We start from the raw sequence: 20,785 nt of genomic DNA, 5'->3' as shown, positions 1-20,785 counted from the left end.
TCTTACACCGCAAAGGAGCAATTAGACCCAACCTAGCAAAATCCACAGCTGGAATTCAAATCAGGTTTCACTCCTCCCTCCCACAAATAACTTCACAGCAAAGGATAAAAAACAGCCTAGCCAGAGAGGTTGCCTGCTGCCTTCCCATAGGAAAGAACTGTTACTTGCCCTGTGACTGCACCAGGAATGTCATTCTAGCGAGGCATGGCCAGACTTGGCCCTCCAGCTGTTTTGGGACTACAATTCCCATCATCCGTGACCACTGGTCCTGTTAGCTAGGGATGATGGGAGTTGTAGTCCCAAAACAGCTGGGGGGCCAAGTTTGGCCATGCCTACTCTAGCCTCTGTCTCTGGAGAGGGAGTTGTTGCTAGTTGCTCCCCTCCCTATGAACAAAAGGAACACCAGAGGAAAATGCCAATTCCAACTCACCAATTTGTTCCGGCAGCGTCAATCGCATCTTCCCCCCTTCCCTCATTTAACCTCTAGTTTTTTAGTTTGAAGATCCAAAGGTAGGGCTCATATCTCATTTTTAATTATGTACAGCTTTCTGCCTTGCATCAACATTGTATAGTGAATTTTAATTGCTGCGAGCCATTTTGGAGTCAGTGGAGGAAACAATATAATAAACTACACTAGTGGCCAAAATTGTGGAAACCTTTTGGAGAAAGTGTATTTCCAAGGTTTGATGGCTCATAACACCACTTGTTTTTGGAGTAATACCACAAAATTATATATCAATGGAAAGATAATTTAATGAAGAATGTAATGCAACAAAGTTTGTTCAGTTATCTGTATTCTATCAAAAGTTATGGGCAAATAACCAGAAAAAGGAGTGTTTAGAGGGCCAATCATGTGTCATCTTGTTTTGGCAATGATGGCTCATAACACCATTTTTTTTAGTAATACAGTGGTACCTTGGGTTACAGACACTTCAGATTACAGACGCTTCAGGTTACAGACTCCGCTAACCCAGAAATAGTACCTCGGGTTAAGAACTTTGCTTCAGGATGAGAACAGAAATTGCACAGCAGCGGGAGGCCCAATTAGCTAAAGTGGTACCTCAGGTTAAGAATAGTTTCAGGTTAAGAACAAACCTCCGGAACAAATTAAGTTCTTAACCTGAGGTACCACTGTACCATAAAATTATATATTAATGGAAAGATAATCTAATGAAGAATGGAATGCAATAACTTTTATGAAGGATTATTTATTACAACAGCAGTCATAAAGAAAAGAACATGAAACACATAGAAAAAAATTAATATACAAAAATCCTCCCCATGTCAGTTAATACTTAGTTGGGCAACCTTTAGCCTTCCCATGGAGTGAACCAAGTTTTTTAGTTCTGCAGCTATAGTAATGTGAAACCAAGATTGAATTATTGCCTCTTTTATTTGGGTTTTATTGCTGGGTTGCTTCTGACTAACAACTTTCTCCATAGATTTTTGATTGGGTTTTGGTCTGGGCTATGCATTTTTGGGCATTTACATTCCCATTAATGATGCAAATTCTGCCCACACGTTTTGCTGTCATACAACCCCAGATCGTAACACTAACTGGGTGTTTCACGGTAGGTGTAATACAAGTGGGATGTAAATCTTCTCCGATTTTCCTCTTCACGTATTTCATGCCATCACTATCAAGCAAGGAGATAGCCCTTGTTCCGCTGTCCAGTTAACATGGGTTTTAGCCCAGTTTAATCTTTTCAACCTTTGTTTGAGAGATAACAATGGCTTTTTCCTTGGAATTCTAGCATATAGACCATATTCCTGCAGTCTGCGCCAACAGTCCTTGCACTCAACTTCACATTATATTGCGCCATGTCATCTTGTATACACCCAGATTATTTTCTTCTGTCATTTAGGCACAGTCTCTCAATTCTTCCACCATCACTTGCTGTTGTGCACCTTTTCCTGCCTTTACCAGTTTGATTTTGTAGTGACTGAGCCTTCTTATACCTCTTCAAAAATTTAGAAATGCCACTTTTGGTTAAGTTTCTACCAATTTTTCTTCTAATTTCTTCATAACTGTAACCTTGTTCACTTAATGATACTATTTTACATCACTTCCTGGGTGATCAGTCAACTTTGCACCATTTCTTTAATTTTTTTACGTTTTGCAAGCTCACTAAATGAAAGAACAAAAAAAAAAACCCAACCAACTTGATAGCAATCACATAACACACTGACAAATGTCCTCCTTATTTATGTTGTAATAAATAATCCTTCATAAAAGTTATTGCATTCCATTCTTCATTAAATTATCTTTCCATTGATATATAATTTTATGGTTTTACTCAAAGAAAAAGTGGTGTTATGAGCCAAGGTAACACCTAATTGGCCCTCCTTTTTCTTGTTATTTGGCCATAACCTTTGATAGAATACAGATAACTGAACACACGTTGTGGCATTCCATTCTTCATTAAATTATCTTTCTATTACTACAAAAACAAGTAGTGTTAGAGCCAATAAACCTCGGAAATACACTTTCTCCAAAACGTTTCCACAATATTGGCTACTAGTGTAGATAACTGAAAGGTCAGTAGACTTTCTGAATCAAAAGACAATTTCTGCCCTCTTGCTCACATTAACTCTTCACTCTGCTCCTTTCATTTCAGTCACCAGCTATTATTCAGTGACTCCGCATAAAGGATGTTTTGTTCTGCTCCAACAATCCATGCCAGAAATCTGGGCTATGCCACTAACAGTGACCAAGAGGAGTGCTTTGGCAGAAGGAAATAAGCCCAGTCTATAAGTCTTCCTCTCCTTTAACTAGAGGAAGACCTTTGTCATCACATTATTTTAATGGTCACTGTAGATTATCTGCTTTACCTCTGTTCAGGCAGATATCTCTGTTGTCAGTTTCAAAAGTCTCCTCACACTGCCCCACAGGGGCCTGGGACTTGTCTCTCCATTCCCAACAGCAAGGGCTGGCTGGCTGGCTGGCTGGGCTCCCTCACCCACTTGCTTGCTTACTCCAATGCCACCTCAGCTTCTGGCAACCAGCACTCCCTGACCAGCCCCAGAGGCATCATTTGCCTGCAGAGCTTGTATCCAGGGCTGCTGCAACAAACAGCTGTGCAAGCCTTTGGGAGCCAGAAATGCAAGAGGGTATCAGAGGATGGAGGGAAGGAAAGAGGGACAGAGGCCAGTGTTGCCCAAGGCACCCCTGACCACCATTCAAGGCACCCCAGGATGCCACGGCAGACTGGTTGAAAACCACTGCACTAAAGACATTCTGATGATGTTTTTAGAGGATTACACTCTGATTGTTCATTTGTATTTACTTCCTCTCTAGTGGTGAATGTACCTCTGCTAGGTGAATCCTATTTCTGTATGATTTACTCTCCTTTCTCATCAGCTTGCTTGCAGGACCCCAATCCCAAAAGCAAATACTGATTTCTAACTATTCTGGGAAACTAAACAGCCAGATGGGCGGGGTATAAATAAAATTATTATTATTATTATTATTATTATTATTATTATTATTATGCCTACTCGCTGGTCCAAATTGCATTCCCTGCAATTGCATTGTTCCATTTACCTGGCACTTCAACTCCATAAACAGCAACATCTGTCTTGCTGAGGATGTGGCTCAGGATTCCTTCAACCTCTGTGGTAGAGACATTCTCCCCACGCCAACGGAACGTGTCCCCACTCCGGTCTTTGAAATACATGTAGCCAAGTTCATCCATCACTAGTACATCTCCTGGAATTAAAGAAACGACACTCAATACCCAAACAAACAGCAGAATTGCCTGGTTTTGGGGATCACTGGGTATCTACTACCTACTGCCCTGGAGGAAGGATCCCACAACAGCAAGGGAAGGAGGCAAGAACATCACATGCCTGCCCCTGTTCCAGGTGGCTGTTCCCTTCCTCTGCAGCAGGGATGAGAAATATGCAGCCTTTCAGTTATTGTTGGACTGCAGCTCCCATCCTTCTTGACAACTGGCCAAGCTGGCCAGACTGATGGGAGTTGGGATCCCAACATCTGGAGGACACATTTCTCATCAATGCAGACCTGGCCTACCACTGTGAGAACGATCCTGATGCTTTTCTATGTTGACTTTCTTAATTGTAGTTTTAAATAATTATTTTACTGGTAAATTGCCTTGGAAGGATTTGTATCCTGCAAGACAGGCTAAAAATAATTGCGATTGGCTAATTATTGGTGAACGTAGTTGTCTCTGCCTCTACAATTGGGGATCCAGTAACAGAAGACCAAAATAAAGTGACGTTGTTGCTCTCCAGCCGCTAATGGAATGACTCAAGAGCCAAACAAGCAGATAAAGGCTCAGAGGCTGGGCAAGAATGAATAATTCCCTATGGTAAAACTATTCCATCACAATAGATAACAAAATCAAACAAGAAGGCTTAGGACAAGAACCATAACCACTTGAAATCCCCTGCACATGGAGCAGTGCTCTATTGAAAAAAGACATAGAAAAGGCAATGAAGGCAACACATAGGCGCCCACCCCCTGATTATTTACTGTATTTTTCGCCCTATAGGACGCACTTTTCCCCCTCCAAAAATGAAGGGGAAATGTGTGTGCGTCCTATGGAGCGAATGCAGGCTTTCGCTGAAGCCTGGAGAGCGAGAGGGGTCGGTGCGCACCGACCCCTCTTGCTCTCCAGGCTTCAGGAGAGCCCCACCGCTGCGCCTCCCGCTGTCCCCCGACTTGGTTAGAAGGCTGGCAGGGGGGGAGAAGCCTGCTCCTCCCCATCGCCAGCCCCGCAAACTCGGGGGACAGCGGGAGAGGCACAGCGCGCCTTTCCCGCTGTCCCCCGACTTGGTTAGAAGGCTGGCGGGGGGGAGAAGCCTGCTCCTCCCCGTCGCCAGCCCCGCAAACTCGGGGGACAACGGGAGAGGCGCAACGCGCCTTTCCCGCTGTCCCCCGACTTGGTTAGAAGGCTGGCGGGGGGGAGAAGCCTGCTCCTCCCCGTCGCCAGCCCTGCAAACTCGGGGGACAACGGGAGAGGCGCAGCGCGCCTTTCCCGCTGTCCCCCGACTTGGTTAGAAGGCTGGCAGGGGGGAGAAGCCTGCTCCTCCCTGTCGCCAGCCCCGCAAACTCGGGGGACAGCGGGAGAGGCGCAGCGCGCCTTTCCCGCTGTCCCCCGACTTGGTTAGAAGGCTGGCGGGGGGGAGAAGCCTGCTCCTCCCCGTCGCCAGCCCCGCAAACTCGGGGGACAGCGGGAGAGGCGCAGCGCGCCTTTCCCGCTGTCCCCCGACTTGGTTAGAAGGCTGGCGGGGGGGAGAAGCCTGCTCCTCCCCGTCGCCAGCCCCGCAAACTCGGGGGACAGCGGGAGAGGCGCAGCGCGCCTTTCCCGCTGTCCTCCGACTTGGTTAGAAGGCTGGCGGAGGGCTTCCCCCTCCTCCAGCCCCGCAAGCTCCCAGAGCGATGCCAAAGCTGCACACAGCTTCGGCATCGCTCTGGGTCCCGTTCTGGGGGCTGGGGGAGGGGGAAGCTCGGGCCTCCCCCGCCCCAGCCCCGCGCCTGGGGGGGGAAATAATTTTTTCCCCTTTATCCCCCCCCCCCCCAAATCTAGATGCGTCCTATGGGCCGGTGCGTCCTATAGGGCGAAAAATACTGTAAGTCTTTTTTTCTTTTTTTGTCTAAGCTTATATTGTACTTCCAGGTTATACTATAGTTAAGCCGTCTTCTCAATTCTGGTTAACAGAAAGGCAGGGTACACATCTTTTAGATAAATGTGATATACAGAGCAGTCTGACTTCGCACATCCATGCTTAGGAAGTGCTGCTTCCTAAAGCCAAGTCACATGAGAGCAGTGGCACTCACTTGCATGAGTCACTACTGGGAACCCATGGCATTTTTATCTATAGAAATTCAGTCAGATGTTCCTTCCTCCACTCAACTGCCAGTACAGGGCTGCTCCCAAGGAAAAAAATATCAAATATTTGAACCTGTCCTTAGAGGTAGAGTAACTGAGGGCAGGGTTTGCTGTGTTTAGCCTGAGCAAGATCAATCTTCTAGGCCACAACTAAATATCCCTAGCCACCAAAGAACAAGATGATGGCCTGAAGAGTACCTGAAAGGTAAGCCTGGTCCCCTTTCTGGAAGACATTGTAAGCAATCTTCTTGTTGGTCGCATTCTCATTGACATAGCCATCAAACCTACGCAAAGGATCCTCCTGGTTTATTCGACCCACAAGTAGTCCTGGTTCTCCTGAAAATAATAATTCCAGATGGAAAAAATAGAAATCAAGATACTTCTGCAAAGATTATTCCAAAGTAATCACTAGAAATGCAGCTGGATAGAATTTGTTTGCATCTGAAGTTTCCATGTTTCTGCCACAACATCCCAAGAAAAGTAGACTGATTTGTTCACAGCCCTATAAAACCAGACATCAAATGAGACATGTAGCCCAGTCTTACTCATGTATGAAGTTAGTGGGTCTCTACTCCCAGGTTAGGTGTGTAAAAGACTGCAGCCTGTGGAGGTCTGTTCTACAGATATTCCAACTATTTTATTATTTATTTATTTATTACATTTATATGCCACCTTTTCCTCCAAGGAGCTCAAGGGGACGTACATGGTTCTCCTCTTCCCTAGTTCATCCTCACAACAACTCTGTGAGGTGTGTTAGGCTAAGAGATGGTGACTGGCCCAAGGGCACCCAGTGAGTTGGGATTTAAACCCTGGTCTCCCAGGTCATAGTCTAACACTCTAACCATTACACCATTTTGTGCATTTTCATCTCACAGTATTTTTGCCTGACAAAATTCATGCATGCTGCAGAGTGATACCATCATGCAACATTATGATACCATTAAAGAGAAGCACAAGAAAGAGAGAGAACCGGCTCACCTAGCTGCATACATCAACTTTGGTGCAAGGGAGTGAACAACTGGGGAAGGGAGGATGGCCAAGAAAAGGGAAAAAAGACAATCGTTCTTCATAAGTGACAATCACATGTGGTTCAGCTCCATGGTTAGCTTCAAATATAGGACCATACATTGAGTTGTCCTGTTAATCTACATCAGTTCAGGACAGCACATGTTCCTCACACAGATGCTGCTGGCAAAATATGTCTTTAATTCACATTTAGTTAAAATGGGTTAGTAGTACATGGGACAGTAGCAATGCAGTCAGACAGAGAGGCCCAGTTTATATGTTCATGAGGTAGCAATTCAGTTCCCTTGAGGAAGCCTGCATTTGCCTAGCTTCCATCTAATGTATACGTGGTTTCAGATCACTACACAATCAGTACATGGGCCCTAGTTATCTAAGGTGCCACAAAATCTCCAATCTGCTCTTGAAGTCATACTAACTGCAGGTTTGACTATGACAAAGAGCAAAAGCAAATTAGCAAGGACTCAGATCTAATGATTAGGAACAATGGCCCTATTGGGACAGCCAATTTGTCCCTTAAGACCTCACCCGCAGAAGCCATAGCAGTTAAAAGGAGGAATATGAAAGGAGAGTGGCCCACGTCCCAATTATTACTAGATGTGGATAAAGATGAGCCAACTTTGAAGAAATATGATGAAATCAAAAACCACTTGTCAGACTGGCTCCAATATTTTCAGTTAAATCAAAGACTGTATATAGATAAGAAAGAAGGTCTTGCAAAAGAAACATTCAAATTTGAAAAAGAGATAACCCACAATAAAGGAAAAAACATATCACGAATTTACGACGAATTTACGACTATTTATTAGAATGGGAAGTAAAAGAGGAACAAATTAAAGTAGTAATGGTAAGGTGGGTGCAGGATCTTGGATACAATATCTACATGGAACAATGGGAAAGATTATGGAGGCCAGATATTAAATTCACGGCATGCTACAACCTTAGGGAAAACACTATGACGATGCAATACAGATGGCACCACACCCCTAAAATGTATAAAGACAGGTCGCCAACATGCTAGAAATGCAAAAAGGACAGGGTCATATTTTCATATGTGGTGGAACTGTGGTTATTCATGAATTTTGGAATAACATCTATACAGTGGTACCTCAGGTTACAGACGCTTCAGGTTACAGACTCCGCTAACCCAGAAATAGTACCTTGAGTTAAGAACTTTGCTTCAGGATGAGAACAGAAATTGCGCAGCAGTGGCGCGGCAGCAGCGGGAAGCCCCATTAGCTAAAGTGGTGCTTCAGGTTAAGAACAGTTTCAGGTTAAGAAAGGACCTCCAGAACGAATTAAGTTCTTAACCCGAGGTACCACTGTAGTGAACTTTAAAAACTATTCAAATTTACATTTTAAAAAAGACCAGAAAACTTCCTATTAGGTATACTACCAATAGAATTTTAAAAAAATATAAGACCAGTCTATGTATGCAATCACGGCAGCCAGAATAATAGTGGCAAGAAACTGGAATGAAATCCCACCAACGATTACAGAGTAGCAGACTCTTATGATAGAATACCTGCAACTAGCAAAACTGATGGGAAGAATCAGAGGAGTGTCAAACCAGAAAGTATACAGAGAATGGAAAATATTCAAAGAATATCTAAAATTGCATTGTACAAACAATAAGATACTTGCTGAACTAGATTGATACTTGTAAGCAAAAAGTGTATTAGATATTATACTGGAATATGTGTGTGTGTGTGTGTATAATGAAATAACAAATCTGTGCAAGAAAATACAGACAGTATAAGCAGTATAATAAGAATTATTGGAAGTTTTACATTTTAACCTGTTATTTCATTGTAATATAGTGTATTTTTTCTTTTCTTCCCCCCTTTTCTTCTATTTTTTTCTTTACTTGTATTGCTTTTTAATAATAATAATAATAATAAATTATTTATACCCCGCCCATCTGGTTGGGTTTCTCCAGCCACTTTGGGCGGCTTCCAACTGAATATTAAAAACAATACAGCATCAGACATTAAAAACTTCCCTAAACAGGGTGTCAGTACTGGTCGTTGTCCTCTTCAGATCACCACACAAACGCTTATTGTTCTTTTATAACTTTTTACTGTTTATTAACAAACAAACTTTTAAACGATCCTTATCTTTTAACTATTCTTCCTCAGAGTCACTTATTTCAGATACCTTCTGAGCTCTGCTTCTCCGTGAACAGCCACCTTCAAAATGGCGAAGGTGCCCTTTCCTTCGCTTTCCCGCTCTTTTTCCTACCCTCCTGGCTAGAGCTGGCTTGTATCTCCCCTCCTCCCAATCTGAGCTAGAACTGAACCCTGGCCTTTCCTGGGAACAGCCGGTCCCTCCCTGTTCCTGTTGCTCTCTTCTGCTCCTCCCCCCCTTGGGGAATGCTTTCTCCCTCTGGGAAACTGGAAACTTCTACCTCTAACTCTTCCCTGACACACTTGTCTTTTAAAAGTAAAATAGTTGTTTATTGCCTTGACATCTGCTGGGAGGGCGTTCCACAGGGCAGGCGCCACCACCGAGAAGGCCTCTGCCTGGTTCCCTGTAACCTTACTTCTCGCAATGAGGGAACCGCTAGAAGGCCCTCGGCGCTGGACCTCAGTGTCCGGGCAGAACGATGGGAGTGGAGACGCTCCTTCAGGTATACTGGACCGAGGCCGTTTAGGGCTTTAAAGGTCAGCACCAACACTTTGAATTGTGCTCGGAAACGTACTGGGAGCCAATGAAGATCTCTCAGGACCAATGTTACATGGTCACGGCGGCCACTTCCAGTCACCAGTCTAGCTGCCGCATTCTGGATTAATTGCAGTTTCCGAGTCACCTTCAAAGGTAGCCCCACATAGGGCGCATTGCAGTAGTCCAAGCAGGAGATAACTAGAGCATGCACCACTTTTGCGAGACAGTCTGCGGGCAGGGAGGGTCTCATCCTGCATACCAGATGGAGCTGGTAGACAGCCGCCCTGGACACAGAATTAACCTGCGCCTCCATGGACAGCTGTGAGTTCAAAATGACTCCCAGACTGCGCACCTGGTCATTCAGGGGCACAGTTACCCCATTCAGGACCAGGGAGTCCCACACACCCACCCGCCCCCTGTCCCCCAAAAACAGTACTTCTGTCTTGTCAGGATTCAACCTCAATCCATTAGCCGCCATCCATCCTCCAACCGCCTCCAGACACTCACACACTTTTGCTTCAAATTCGGTGATGACCTGTTCCTTCAGATCAGCGTCACAGCAATGGGCACCCGCATGGCCCCACAGTATGCCAACATCTTCATGGCAGATTTAGAACGTTTCCTAAACTCCTACCCACTCAAACCTCTCTTGTACCTGCGATACACTGACGATATTTTTATCATCTGGACACATGGTCAACAGACCCTGGACACCTTCCACCAGAAATTCAATGATTTTCACCCCACAATCAACCTAACAATGAATCAATCTATGCAAGAAATACATTTTTTGGACACTACTATAAAAATACAGGATGGGCACATAGACACCACCTTATACCGTAAACCAACTGACCGACAAACATATCTACATGCCTCTAGCTACCATCCCAAACATACCAAACAGTCCATTGTATATAGCCAGGCACTACGTTACAGCCGTATCTGTTCCAATTCTACAGACAGAGACTCTCACCTAAGAGATCTACAGCAAACCTTTTTAGAACTAAAATACCCAGCAGATGAAGTTAGACAACAGATCAACAGAGCCAGACTGATACCCAGAGAGAACTTGCTGCAAGACAGACCCAAAAAAGAAAATAACAGAACACCTCTAGTCATCACATACAGCTCCCAAGTTAAAACAGTACAACGCATCATCAGAGATCTACAACCTCTCCTGGACAATGACAGTTCTCTTTCTCAAGCTCTGGGAGGAAGACCTTTCATTGCCTACAGACAGCCACCCAATCTTAAACAACTCCTAACCCACAATAATACTACAACCAGACGTAACACGGACACTGGCACCAGAGCCTGCAATAAACCCAGATGCCAACTTTGCTGCCACATACACCCGGACAACACCATTACTGGCCCCAACAACATCACACATACCATCTCGGGACTATTTAATTGCTCATCGTCTAACATTGTATATGCCATCAAATGCCAACAGTGTCCCTCAGCTCTCTATATTGGACAAACAGGCCAAACCTTACGCCAAAGAATAAACGGACATAAATCGGACATCAAGAATCACAAGACAGAGAAACCAGTAGGAGAACACTTCAATCTCCCAGGACATTCTATACAAGATCTCAAAGTAGCTGTTTTACTACAAAGGAATTTCAGAAATAGACTGGAAAGAGAAGCTGCTGAATTGCAACTCATTACCAAACTTAAAACCATGGAGAGACCTGGTCTGAACAAAGACATTGGATTCTTATCGCATTATACATGACACAGCCATTTTTCACCTTCTCATCCCTTGCTTTTTCCTGTAAGACCTACTGCAGTCGTTAAGAGTCGTCAACAGGCTCATCACAGCTATCTGCCAATCACCCATTCCCACCACCCTTCTGAGTAATACCCCTCCCCACCTTCTCACTATATAGAAGGATCTGGCAACCTCTGTTTCAGTGTATCTGAAGAAGTGTGCATGCACACGAAAGCTCATACCTAGAACTAACTTAGTTGGTCTTTAAGGTGCTACTGGAAGGAAAAAATTTTTTGTTTTGTTTTGACTATGGCAGACCAACATGGCTACCTATCTGTAACTGACACTTTTGCTTTGTATGATTTGTTATTTATGTATATATGTCTATGTGGGAAATTAATAAAGATTTATTTTTTTTAATTGTCACTTAAGAAGCCGGGATATATACAAGTGCCAGGGACCCAAATGTAAGAGCTTCCAAACAGGATCTGAAGCTAGTTGACTTCCAGATTCTGGCTTTCTGGAAGCTAGTGACCATATTTTGCCAGTTCAGATGAAACAGGGAGCTGCGGTTCACCCTGTCTTCTTGATTTGTTCAGCAACCTGGGAAGAACAAATTAGCTGCAAAGGAGTTGCATCAGGTGTACAGAGCTTGTGCATATCATGGCTTATTAAGCCACAAACTGATCACCCAAACCAGATCAATATTTCACAGTATAAATTAAGACCAGTTAACCAATTACAACAAACAGAAGTACACCCATAAATAATTCAGCCTCAAACCACCGTTGGTTATGTACATGGAAACAATCATCAGTTGGCTGTCACTTTTTGGGATGGCTGCCAATCCTTGTCCTAAAAGATTCATTTGAATCTATCAACTCTGCTGCTTTATATCAGGAGTAGCTAAGCTATGGCCCTCCAGATGTTGTTGCACTCCAACTCCCATCATCCCCACCTAGCATGGCTAGGGATGATTAAAGCTGTAGGCCAGCAACTTCTGGAGAGTCCCAGGTTCCGCTACCCCACTGTGTGTCTGTGCTTACCTTTCTTGTATGGCTATCTTTTTATCTACCCTCTTCTTTCTCTCTCTTCATCCTCCTACGTTTCTCTTCAACTTCTTCTTCCCCTTCCAATTACCACCAGTTAACTTTTCAGCCCATTGCTCTGTTCCAGGGTTCTATGCTCCTCCCTCCCTTCCCTTGCTCTGCATATTTATTTATTCAACTAATTTATATCCCACCCTTCCACCTTTTAGGTATTCAGTGTGTCTTACAAGCATGTTTAGATTAGCAGCAGTGAAGCCCTTCACAAGACCATGGACTCCTTCACCTGACACTTGATGTCTACTCTGCTTCTGGCCATCTTGCTCTCCCTGGTGAAGCAAAGAACAACTCTGCCCTAGAAGTGTCTGTCCACGATCCTCCCCACAATCAGCCCTGGGAGGTAACACCATTCAGGTCAGAAGATGGCTAGGGATGCTCCTAACACACAGCAATATCATATGGCAATCACAGTGACATTTACCTGGGCGGCAGGTGATGCATAGTCCATTCTCTTTCCTTATCAATTCCATGGTATCCTCATTTACTTTTACCAAGCGAATAGGATACACATTTGGCAAAATCCGGCTGTTGAAGCCACAGGCACCAACCTGACAAAAGATAAAGAAAAGTTTAAAAGACGATGGAGGCTACCCTGAGTCATTTGCCATGATTAACCAGCAAGGAACAGCCAGAGAGCTTCCAGTGTATACAGATCCCTGAAGAACGATCAGCTGAGGAGAACAGAAACAAACAAAAGGAAACAGGGGAGGAGGACCTGCTCAACCCCCCTATACTATAGCAAGTATCCTGGAGTGTGGTATTGCTAGGGATGTGGGGAAGAGAGAGATATGTCCCACCGGTTTGTTTGCTTTTAAATTGATAGTCTCCTTGCCTTATACAGGAATGTTTCAGGAAGAAAATTGTCTCTTTCCCTTTTCCCCTTTCCAGGACCTCCACTGCTATAATACACACTTTACATACGGTAATAAAATGTTCAGGTTCAAGCAATATCCTTAGTGCCTCACAAAATGTCCTTCCCCCAGTCCTGAAGCTTCTACTTCACCCAGCCCCCTCCATAGAACAGTCTAAGGTTCCTGTTCTAGGCTGGCAGGAACCCCAAGGAGGAACAGTCCTCTTAGGAAATTGGGATGCACCGCGACATTAAAAAGGTCAAGGTCAAGGACCCCTGACAGTTAAGTCCAGTCGCAGACAACTCTGGGGTTGCGGCGCTCATCTCGCTTTACTGGCAGAGGGAGCTGACATTTGTCCACAGACAGTTTTTCCGGGTCATTTGGCCAGCATGACTAAGCCGCTTCTGGTGAAACCAGAGCAGTGCATGGAAGCGCCGTTTACCTATTTATCTACTTGCACTTTTTGGCGTGCTTTTGAACTGCTAGGTTGGCAGGACCTGAGACCGAGCAACGGGCGCTCACCCCGTTGCGGGGATTCTGATCAACAAGCCCAAGAGGCTCAGTGGTTTAGACCACAGCGCCACCCACAATCTATAAATGAAAACTGAAAACTGGTAATAGTGTACATCAATGAGGATTTAATAGAGTGAAGTTGTTAATCTGGACCTGGTGGTTGTCAGGGAAGAGTTAGAGTTAGAAGTTTCCAGTTTCCCAGAGGGAGAATGTTTTCCCCAAGGGGGGGAGGAGAGCAGTGAATCTAATAGAAGAGAGCAAGAGGAACAACAGGGAGGGACCGGCTGTTCCCAGGAAAAGCCTGGGTTCAGTTCTAGCTCAGATTCGGAGGAGGGGAGATACAAGCCAGCTCTAGCCAGGAGGGTAGGAAAAAGAGCGGGAAAGCGAAGGAAAGGGCACCTTCGCCATTTTGAGAGTGGTTGGTCACCAAGAAGCAGAGCTCAGAAGGTATCTGAAATAAGTGACTCTGAGGAAGAATAGTTAAAGATAAGGAGCATTTAAAAGTTTGTTTGTTAATACACAATAAAAAGTTATAAAAGAACAAGAAGCATTTGTGTGGTGATCTGAAGAGGACAACGACCAGTCCTGACAGTGGTAAGCAGAGCATATCAGTAAAATTGTCCTTTCTGACGTCAGTCTACAAACTGCTGTCACATCTAGCAATGACCTGCTGTGTGAAGGGATTTCCCCACTAATCCAGTCACTTCTTGGGTTACTTAAACCACTGCATATTCATCTTGCTGCATGGTTCACAGCAACTTGATATGACTTTGCATGTAGCCCTGTGCTAAAATGGGGCTGCATTTCTTCTGGCAGATGGTTGGAGCTACATAAAAAGTTGCAGCTGTTTGTGTATTGGGTGGGGAAGAGAGTTGCTTCCAATTAACACTCTTCAGAAATGGAGCTTGCACATGGAAGGGTCTGCAGAGATTAGGCTCTGTGAGCCTATGCCACAAGTGGGCTAGGCACTATCCAGCCCCAACGTAAGGGGGCAGGATCTTTTTTCTGTCAAGGGCCACCTTCCCTTGAGGGTCATTGTCAGGGACCACATGCTGTCAGTGCCTGAGGCCGAGGCCAGGGGAGGCCCTCCCCCTCTCTTCCCCTCCTCCTTCCTTTCCTCCCAATGGAGAGGGAGAGGGATGGATGGAAGGAGAGGGATGGATTACACTTGCCAGAGATCTGAATTAATCACATGCCTTCCCTGCCCCTCCTTCCACCACTTCCTCCATCTTGCGTTCCCCGCCCTCCATTTTTCTATTCACAGCTTCCTTCTCTCCCTCCAGGCACTCCACCCCGACCCCCACTTGACATCAGGCCATGTTGCCCACTCCCATCCTGCATGAGTAAGAATTGTTGTTCAGGCTGATTAACACAAACCAATATATATCACACATATATGCCTCACTGAGTCTGCTTCCTGCAGGGATCTCAGAAGGCCTTGAAAATCTCTCTTTCAAATGGCTTTCTAGGAGTCACTTTAATTAGACTGTGGCTACATAGAATTATGTTATCCTGACCTAGTTATTCTTTTGAGGAGATTGGTCCCCCCCCCAATATTATATTACCATTTCTTTGTTGTTGTTTTATGACTGTAAGCCAGTCTGGTCAGGAATAGCCCAAAAAAGCAGCCTAAAACTATTTCAAAATAAAGAATAAATTACAGACGCCTCCCAAATATATATTGCCATGGCAGCCCTTTAACATACCTTTCCATCCAAATTAGCAATGCTACAGTTACACTCTGTAGCCCCATAAAATTCCCCAATCTGTTTAATTTGGAAGCGTTGGGTGAAGTCTTCCCATATGGTAGGCCTCAAACCATTTCCTATTGCCAGTCGCACTTGGTGGTGTTTCTCTGCCTCCCGCACCGGTTGGTTCAGCAGATACCTGCAGATCTCCCCAATATACTGGATAATCTAAGAAGAACAAGACAGACTAGATTTGAAAGATTACTAAACCCTTTAGAAAATTAGGTCAAAATGCAACATTTCCAGAACTTTTGAAGAGACGGAGGAAGGATATCTGTTTTTCTGATTATTTTCAGGAGAAAATGGGCATAAGTTTTTTCTGTATATAAAAAATATTTTTACTACTTTAAGTATGGGGGGGGGAATGTATTACGAGTCCATTCGTCCAGAAAATACTGCATGGTTGAATGACTGAAAGCTTTAATTGATTAGCTTTCATATAAACCACCCCAGACTCTGTGTTCATCATCTGAGGCCCTCTTCATGCGCCTCCTCTACGAGAGGTCCAGAGGTGGCAACACAAGAACAGGTCTCCGATGAAGTGGCTCCCCATTTGTGAAATACTCTCCCCAGGGAGGTTTGCCTGGCCCCTTCATTATATATTTTTAAGTGCCAGGAAAAACACTCTTCTTCAACCAGGCTTTTTGCTGATTAGTATCTGTGGGAGTATTGTTTTGCTGTTGTTGTTTTTACTTATTTTGACCCTGTATTTTATTCTATTTTTATTATTTAGAAAGGTGCCATGGCATTTACAAACCATGAGCTGCTGCTCTTTCTAAGAATACAAGGCATTCCCCTTCTTCTCTCACACATGAACAAATGACTCTTCTGAGACAGGTCCTGCTGCAATACGTCCATGTATCATAAGATGAAGGAATGCTTTTGTCTTCAGAGCAATATTTTAATTCATATGAATATAAAATCTATTAATGAAAATGCGATCGACTAGTAAGATTTAGTAAAGTTATTCTAACCACTTGGCCTACAGTAAAACTAAGAGAATCAGAGGAGGAAGCATAAGTGTTGCTACATGTTCACATGCAAGGGCACATTCAAACCAAATCCATAGTAATGCAACCATATAATGCAAGATTGTCTTGGAAATAGCCACAAAAGTTACCTATTGCTCAGACACAATTCTGACACAGTACTACAAGGAAGTCAGACATTTCACCCGGTCCAGTGTTATGCCTGGTGGTGACCTTGGAATTCTATACGGTGGGGCAGTCTACAAATACTTTTTATAAATCAATAAATATGCACAGCACTTCAAAGAATAAGTGAAGCCTAGCACTACAAGGAAATGCTAGGGGATGAGGTCAGCTTAAAGAATCAGTTCTTGATCAATGCAACAGGGGAGAGGAAAAATCAATCCAGCACTTTCCTTGATGAGTGTCACACAAGACACTGGCAGCAGCAAGAGTGTTAGAACTGGGATTAGCTTTCTCACTATGTAAGCCTCTCCGTGTTACCCAATATAGCTACACAGTCGTACCTCCGCTTACGTATCCTTCCGGTTACGTAAACTTCGGGATACGTAAGCGGCAAACCCAGAAGTATATTTCCGGGTTTTTGCCGAGCGTGCATGCGCGGAAGCAGTCTCTCCGGTTGCAAAAACCTCAGGATCCGGCCGGACATCTGGAATGGATCCCGTCAGCAACTGGAGGTACCACTGTATCTGGAATGGGAGGGCAAACGGTCAAGGGATTCCCTGCTGGAATCTTCCTTTGCAAGGAAATTCTGAAAGCAAGAAGCACATGAAGCTGCTAGCCAGGCACTGGCGTCAAATGCAGTTCTGGAAGACAAGGGCCAGCAGCTATGTATTTGACTTAATTCATTGCCACACCTCCAATAAAGGGACAAGAGACTGTCCATCTCTATTCAGAGGTGGCTATTCATGAGGCAAAGTGAAGTGGCTGCCTCAGGTAGCAGATCCCCAAGTGCCATTAGGAGTGGTAGAGTGAGACAGAGAGTTCTGAACCACAGGACATAATCCACTGAGATGCAGGAAGGATGATAGTTGGACTTTCCACCACAGCCTCATCATGACTTGGGTGTGTAACTAATTCACTTTAGCACCCACAAACCACCAGGGTTTGAATGACCCCTGCCTGTCCATGGGCGTCTCTTGTCAAGAAAAACTAGCTTTAGCTATCCAACAGGCACCTGCAAAGGTTTAGGGTGGGTACAGATCACAATATTTGGATGAGAACCCTTCCTAATTATTTCTGCTCAGGAGAACCCAAGTACTCTGGATCACAGGAACATCCACAATGTTTAATGTGTCAATACCAATTGCCCTTCAGTGACTGAAACAGCTTTGGGATCTTATAAATCCAGCTGAAACAGGGATTTGCAAGGAACTAGTGCACACATATCATTTGGAGTACCCCATTTACCTCAAGGTAATTTCTGATTTCATTCCTGTTAAAGGGTCTTCTTGATCTTTTTGAGCTGGAGTTTTCTTTCCAAGCAGACCCTCCCCACAAATGCATTTGCTCCCACCTCCTACAAACTCTGGTGCCTACAAGCAGAGTTTGGGGCTCTCCTTACTGTGCACTTGTATTTCACACAGTCATCCCAGAAGCGACTGGCAGAAAATTTCTTCCTAATCACTACAGTCAGGCCATGGATCACACACTGGCCAGCACCCATGATATTCCCTAAGAGAAAGAGAGAAAGGTTGTCAGCATGGCGGGTTTGCCATGAACCTGGAGGACAGCATCATCTTTAAACAACAGAGTGCCCCCAGCAATGCCAGAGCAAGCCTCCATAACTAAAGCAAGCAGCAGGAACTATGGCCTACCTGCTGAGTGATACAGTGGTAGACAGTTATAGATTATGTCATTGGGGGTCATTCTGTAGGCATAATAACCAAAAGCTGCTATTCGGTAATATCTGCAAGGAAACAAAAAGCATGTATGAATTTAGGTCACTTAATACTATCTAGCAGTAGCAAGAAGAAAGTAAGTATTTGATAAAAAGGACAATTTCAGCTCACATAAGCAGACTTTCTAAAGCAACAACACAAGAACATGCAGGCAATGTAACAAAGGAGACTATTTTCAGGATCCTATTTCTTGTTCACAGGTACATCTAAGGAAAAAGTTGCAGAAGGTACTAACCCCATGATGAAGGCTCCTGCATGATTTCTATCCATAAGATCCAAAATAGCCCCCCCCATACCCACACACTACAAGAGGAGAAATCAAATTCTCTCAGGTAGCCCTGTTTCCATAGATAACACTCTCAGTGTTTTATATTATTATGGAATTCATTTCCACCTGGCCCTCAGCGTTTCTTACTTTTTCTCTGTGAAGGAACTGCAGTCCATAATCAAACCAATGGCCTGGCTTGATATAACATAGCTTCCTACATTTGTATATGTGATTAGGCACAGAGTCACTATCCTAAGGGTGACTATGTATACAATGGGAAGTGGGGAGGAGATGCAACACACATCTGGTGCAATGGGCCCAACAATATCAGAAAGCTGCACAAGCTGCATTTCATTGCTCCTGCTGCCTCCTCTCAATTATTCAAAGACAGGAAGGAAATGTTATGCCTTCTTCCAAGAAGACAGCTGTAAAGACAAGTGTCTGGCAACCTACTGTCCAGTAGTGCTTCTTGGATATTTGTGTACATATTAAAAAATAATAATCACAAATTAAAAACTATACTGAACATTGGCAGACTAAGTTCACAGTCACGTTGATGCTCCTCACCTGCTATGCACCACAATGGCAGCCTTGGGCATTCCAGTTGTGCCAGAGGTGTAGATGTAGAACAGCCGATCTAGGAAGAAAATACAGAAGTGGAGCATGAGTGAGACATTCAGCTTTTGTCTCCTTGATCCTTGCCCATCCTGGCTAATAAAAGTGAGCCAGGAAGGGCTGGGTGATGGGCACTACGGTGTGGTGAATGCTTCCCTCTGCGAGGCAGCCTTCCCAGACCTGCTGAAAGAGGCGGTCATTAAACCGCTTCTTAAAAAAACATCTTTAGACCTGGCCAGTATGGCCAACTATTGCCCAGTCTCAAATCTACCATTCCTGGGCAAGGTGATTGAGCGGGTGGTTGCTGAACAACTCCAAGCATGCCTGGAGGATGCAGACCATTTGGATCCCTTCCAATCGGGATTCAGGCCTCACCAAGGGATGATCTCCGGTGGGTTAGGGACAAAGGTGAGAGCTGTTTCCTAGTTCTGCTGGATCTCTCAGCAGCCTTTGACACCATCAACCATAACATCCTTCTGGACCGTCTAGAGGGGCTGGGAGCTGGGGGCACTGTTATACATTGGTTCCGCTCCTTTCTCCTGGGCCGTGTCCAGAAAGTGGTGTTGGGGGATGAATGTTCAGACCCCTGGGCTCTCACTTGAGGGGTGCCTCAGGGTTCCGTCCCCTCCCCCATGCTTTTTAATATCTATATGAAGCCGCTGGGAGAGATCATCAGGGGGTTTGGGCTGGGTGTTTTTCAGTATGCAGATGACACCCAGCTCTACCTCTCTTTTAAATCAGAACCAGTGAAGGCAGTGAATATCCTGTGTGAGTGCCTGGAGGTGGCTGGAGGATGGATGGCGGCTAACAGAATGAGGTTGAATCCTGACAAGACAGAAGTTCTGTTTTGGGGGGATAGGGGGGCGGGCAGGTGTGTGGGACTCCCTGGTCCTGAATGGGGTAACTGTGCCCCTGATGGACCAGGTGCGCAGCCTGGGAGTCGTTTTGAACTCACAGCTGCCCATGGAGGCGCAGGTTAATTCTGTGCCCAGGGCAGCTGTCTACCAGCTCCACCTGGTACGCAGGCTGAGACCCTTCCTGCCCGCGGACTGTCTCGCCAGAGTGGTGCATGCTCTAGTTATCTCCTTGGACTACTGCAATGTGCTTTACGTGGGGCTACCTTTGAAGGTGACCCGGAAACTGCAATTAATCCAGAATGCGGCAGCTAGACTGGTGACTGGGAGTGGCTGCCTGGACCACATAACACCGGTCCTGAGAGATCTTCATTGGCTCCCAGTACGTTTCCGAGCACAATTCAAAGTGTTGGTGCTGACCTTTAAAGCCCTAAACGGCCTCGGTCCTGTATTCCTGAAGGAGCATCTCCACCCCCATCGTTCAGCCCAGACACTGAGATCCAGCGCCGAGGGCCTTCTGGCGGTTCCCTCATTGCAAGAAGTAAGGTTACAGGGAACCAGGCAGAGGGCCTTCTCGGTAGTGGCGCATGCCCTGTGGAACGCCCTCCCAGCATATGTCAAAGCAATAAACAACTATTTTACTTTTAAAAGACAACTGAAGGCAGCCCTCTTTAGGGA

At 45.0% G+C, this 20,785-nt stretch overlaps 1 protein-coding gene across 5 annotated transcripts in view; it reads right to left on the bottom strand.

Moving 5' to 3' along the window:
- SLC27A1 (solute carrier family 27 member 1) overlaps positions 1 to 20,785 on the bottom strand; it is a 42,006-nt gene that overhangs the window by 3,605 nt on the left and 17,616 nt on the right. For all 5 annotated transcript variants that reach the window (XM_083599860.1, XM_083599861.1, XM_083599863.1 and 2 more), the window contains exons 5-11: positions 19,206 to 19,275; positions 18,287 to 18,378; positions 18,034 to 18,143; positions 15,439 to 15,648; positions 12,790 to 12,916; positions 6,054 to 6,191; positions 3,545 to 3,709 (exon numbers count right to left, since the gene is read on the bottom strand). In XM_083599860.1, coding sequence (XP_083455986.1) covers positions 3,545 to 3,709; positions 6,054 to 6,191; positions 12,790 to 12,916; positions 15,439 to 15,648; positions 18,034 to 18,143; positions 18,287 to 18,378; positions 19,206 to 19,275 — 912 coding nt within the window. The remainder of the gene's footprint in view (positions 1 to 3,544; positions 3,710 to 6,053; positions 6,192 to 12,789; positions 12,917 to 15,438; positions 15,649 to 18,033; positions 18,144 to 18,286; positions 18,379 to 19,205; positions 19,276 to 20,785) is intronic.

Source organism: Podarcis filfolensis, assembly GCF_964270895.1.
Source record: "Podarcis filfolensis genome assembly, chromosome: 2".
Classification (NCBI taxonomy): domain Eukaryota; kingdom Metazoa; phylum Chordata; class Lepidosauria; order Squamata; family Lacertidae; genus Podarcis; species Podarcis filfolensis.
Note: the sequence above shows the minus strand (reverse complement) of the source record. Positions and strands in the feature narration are given on the sequence as shown.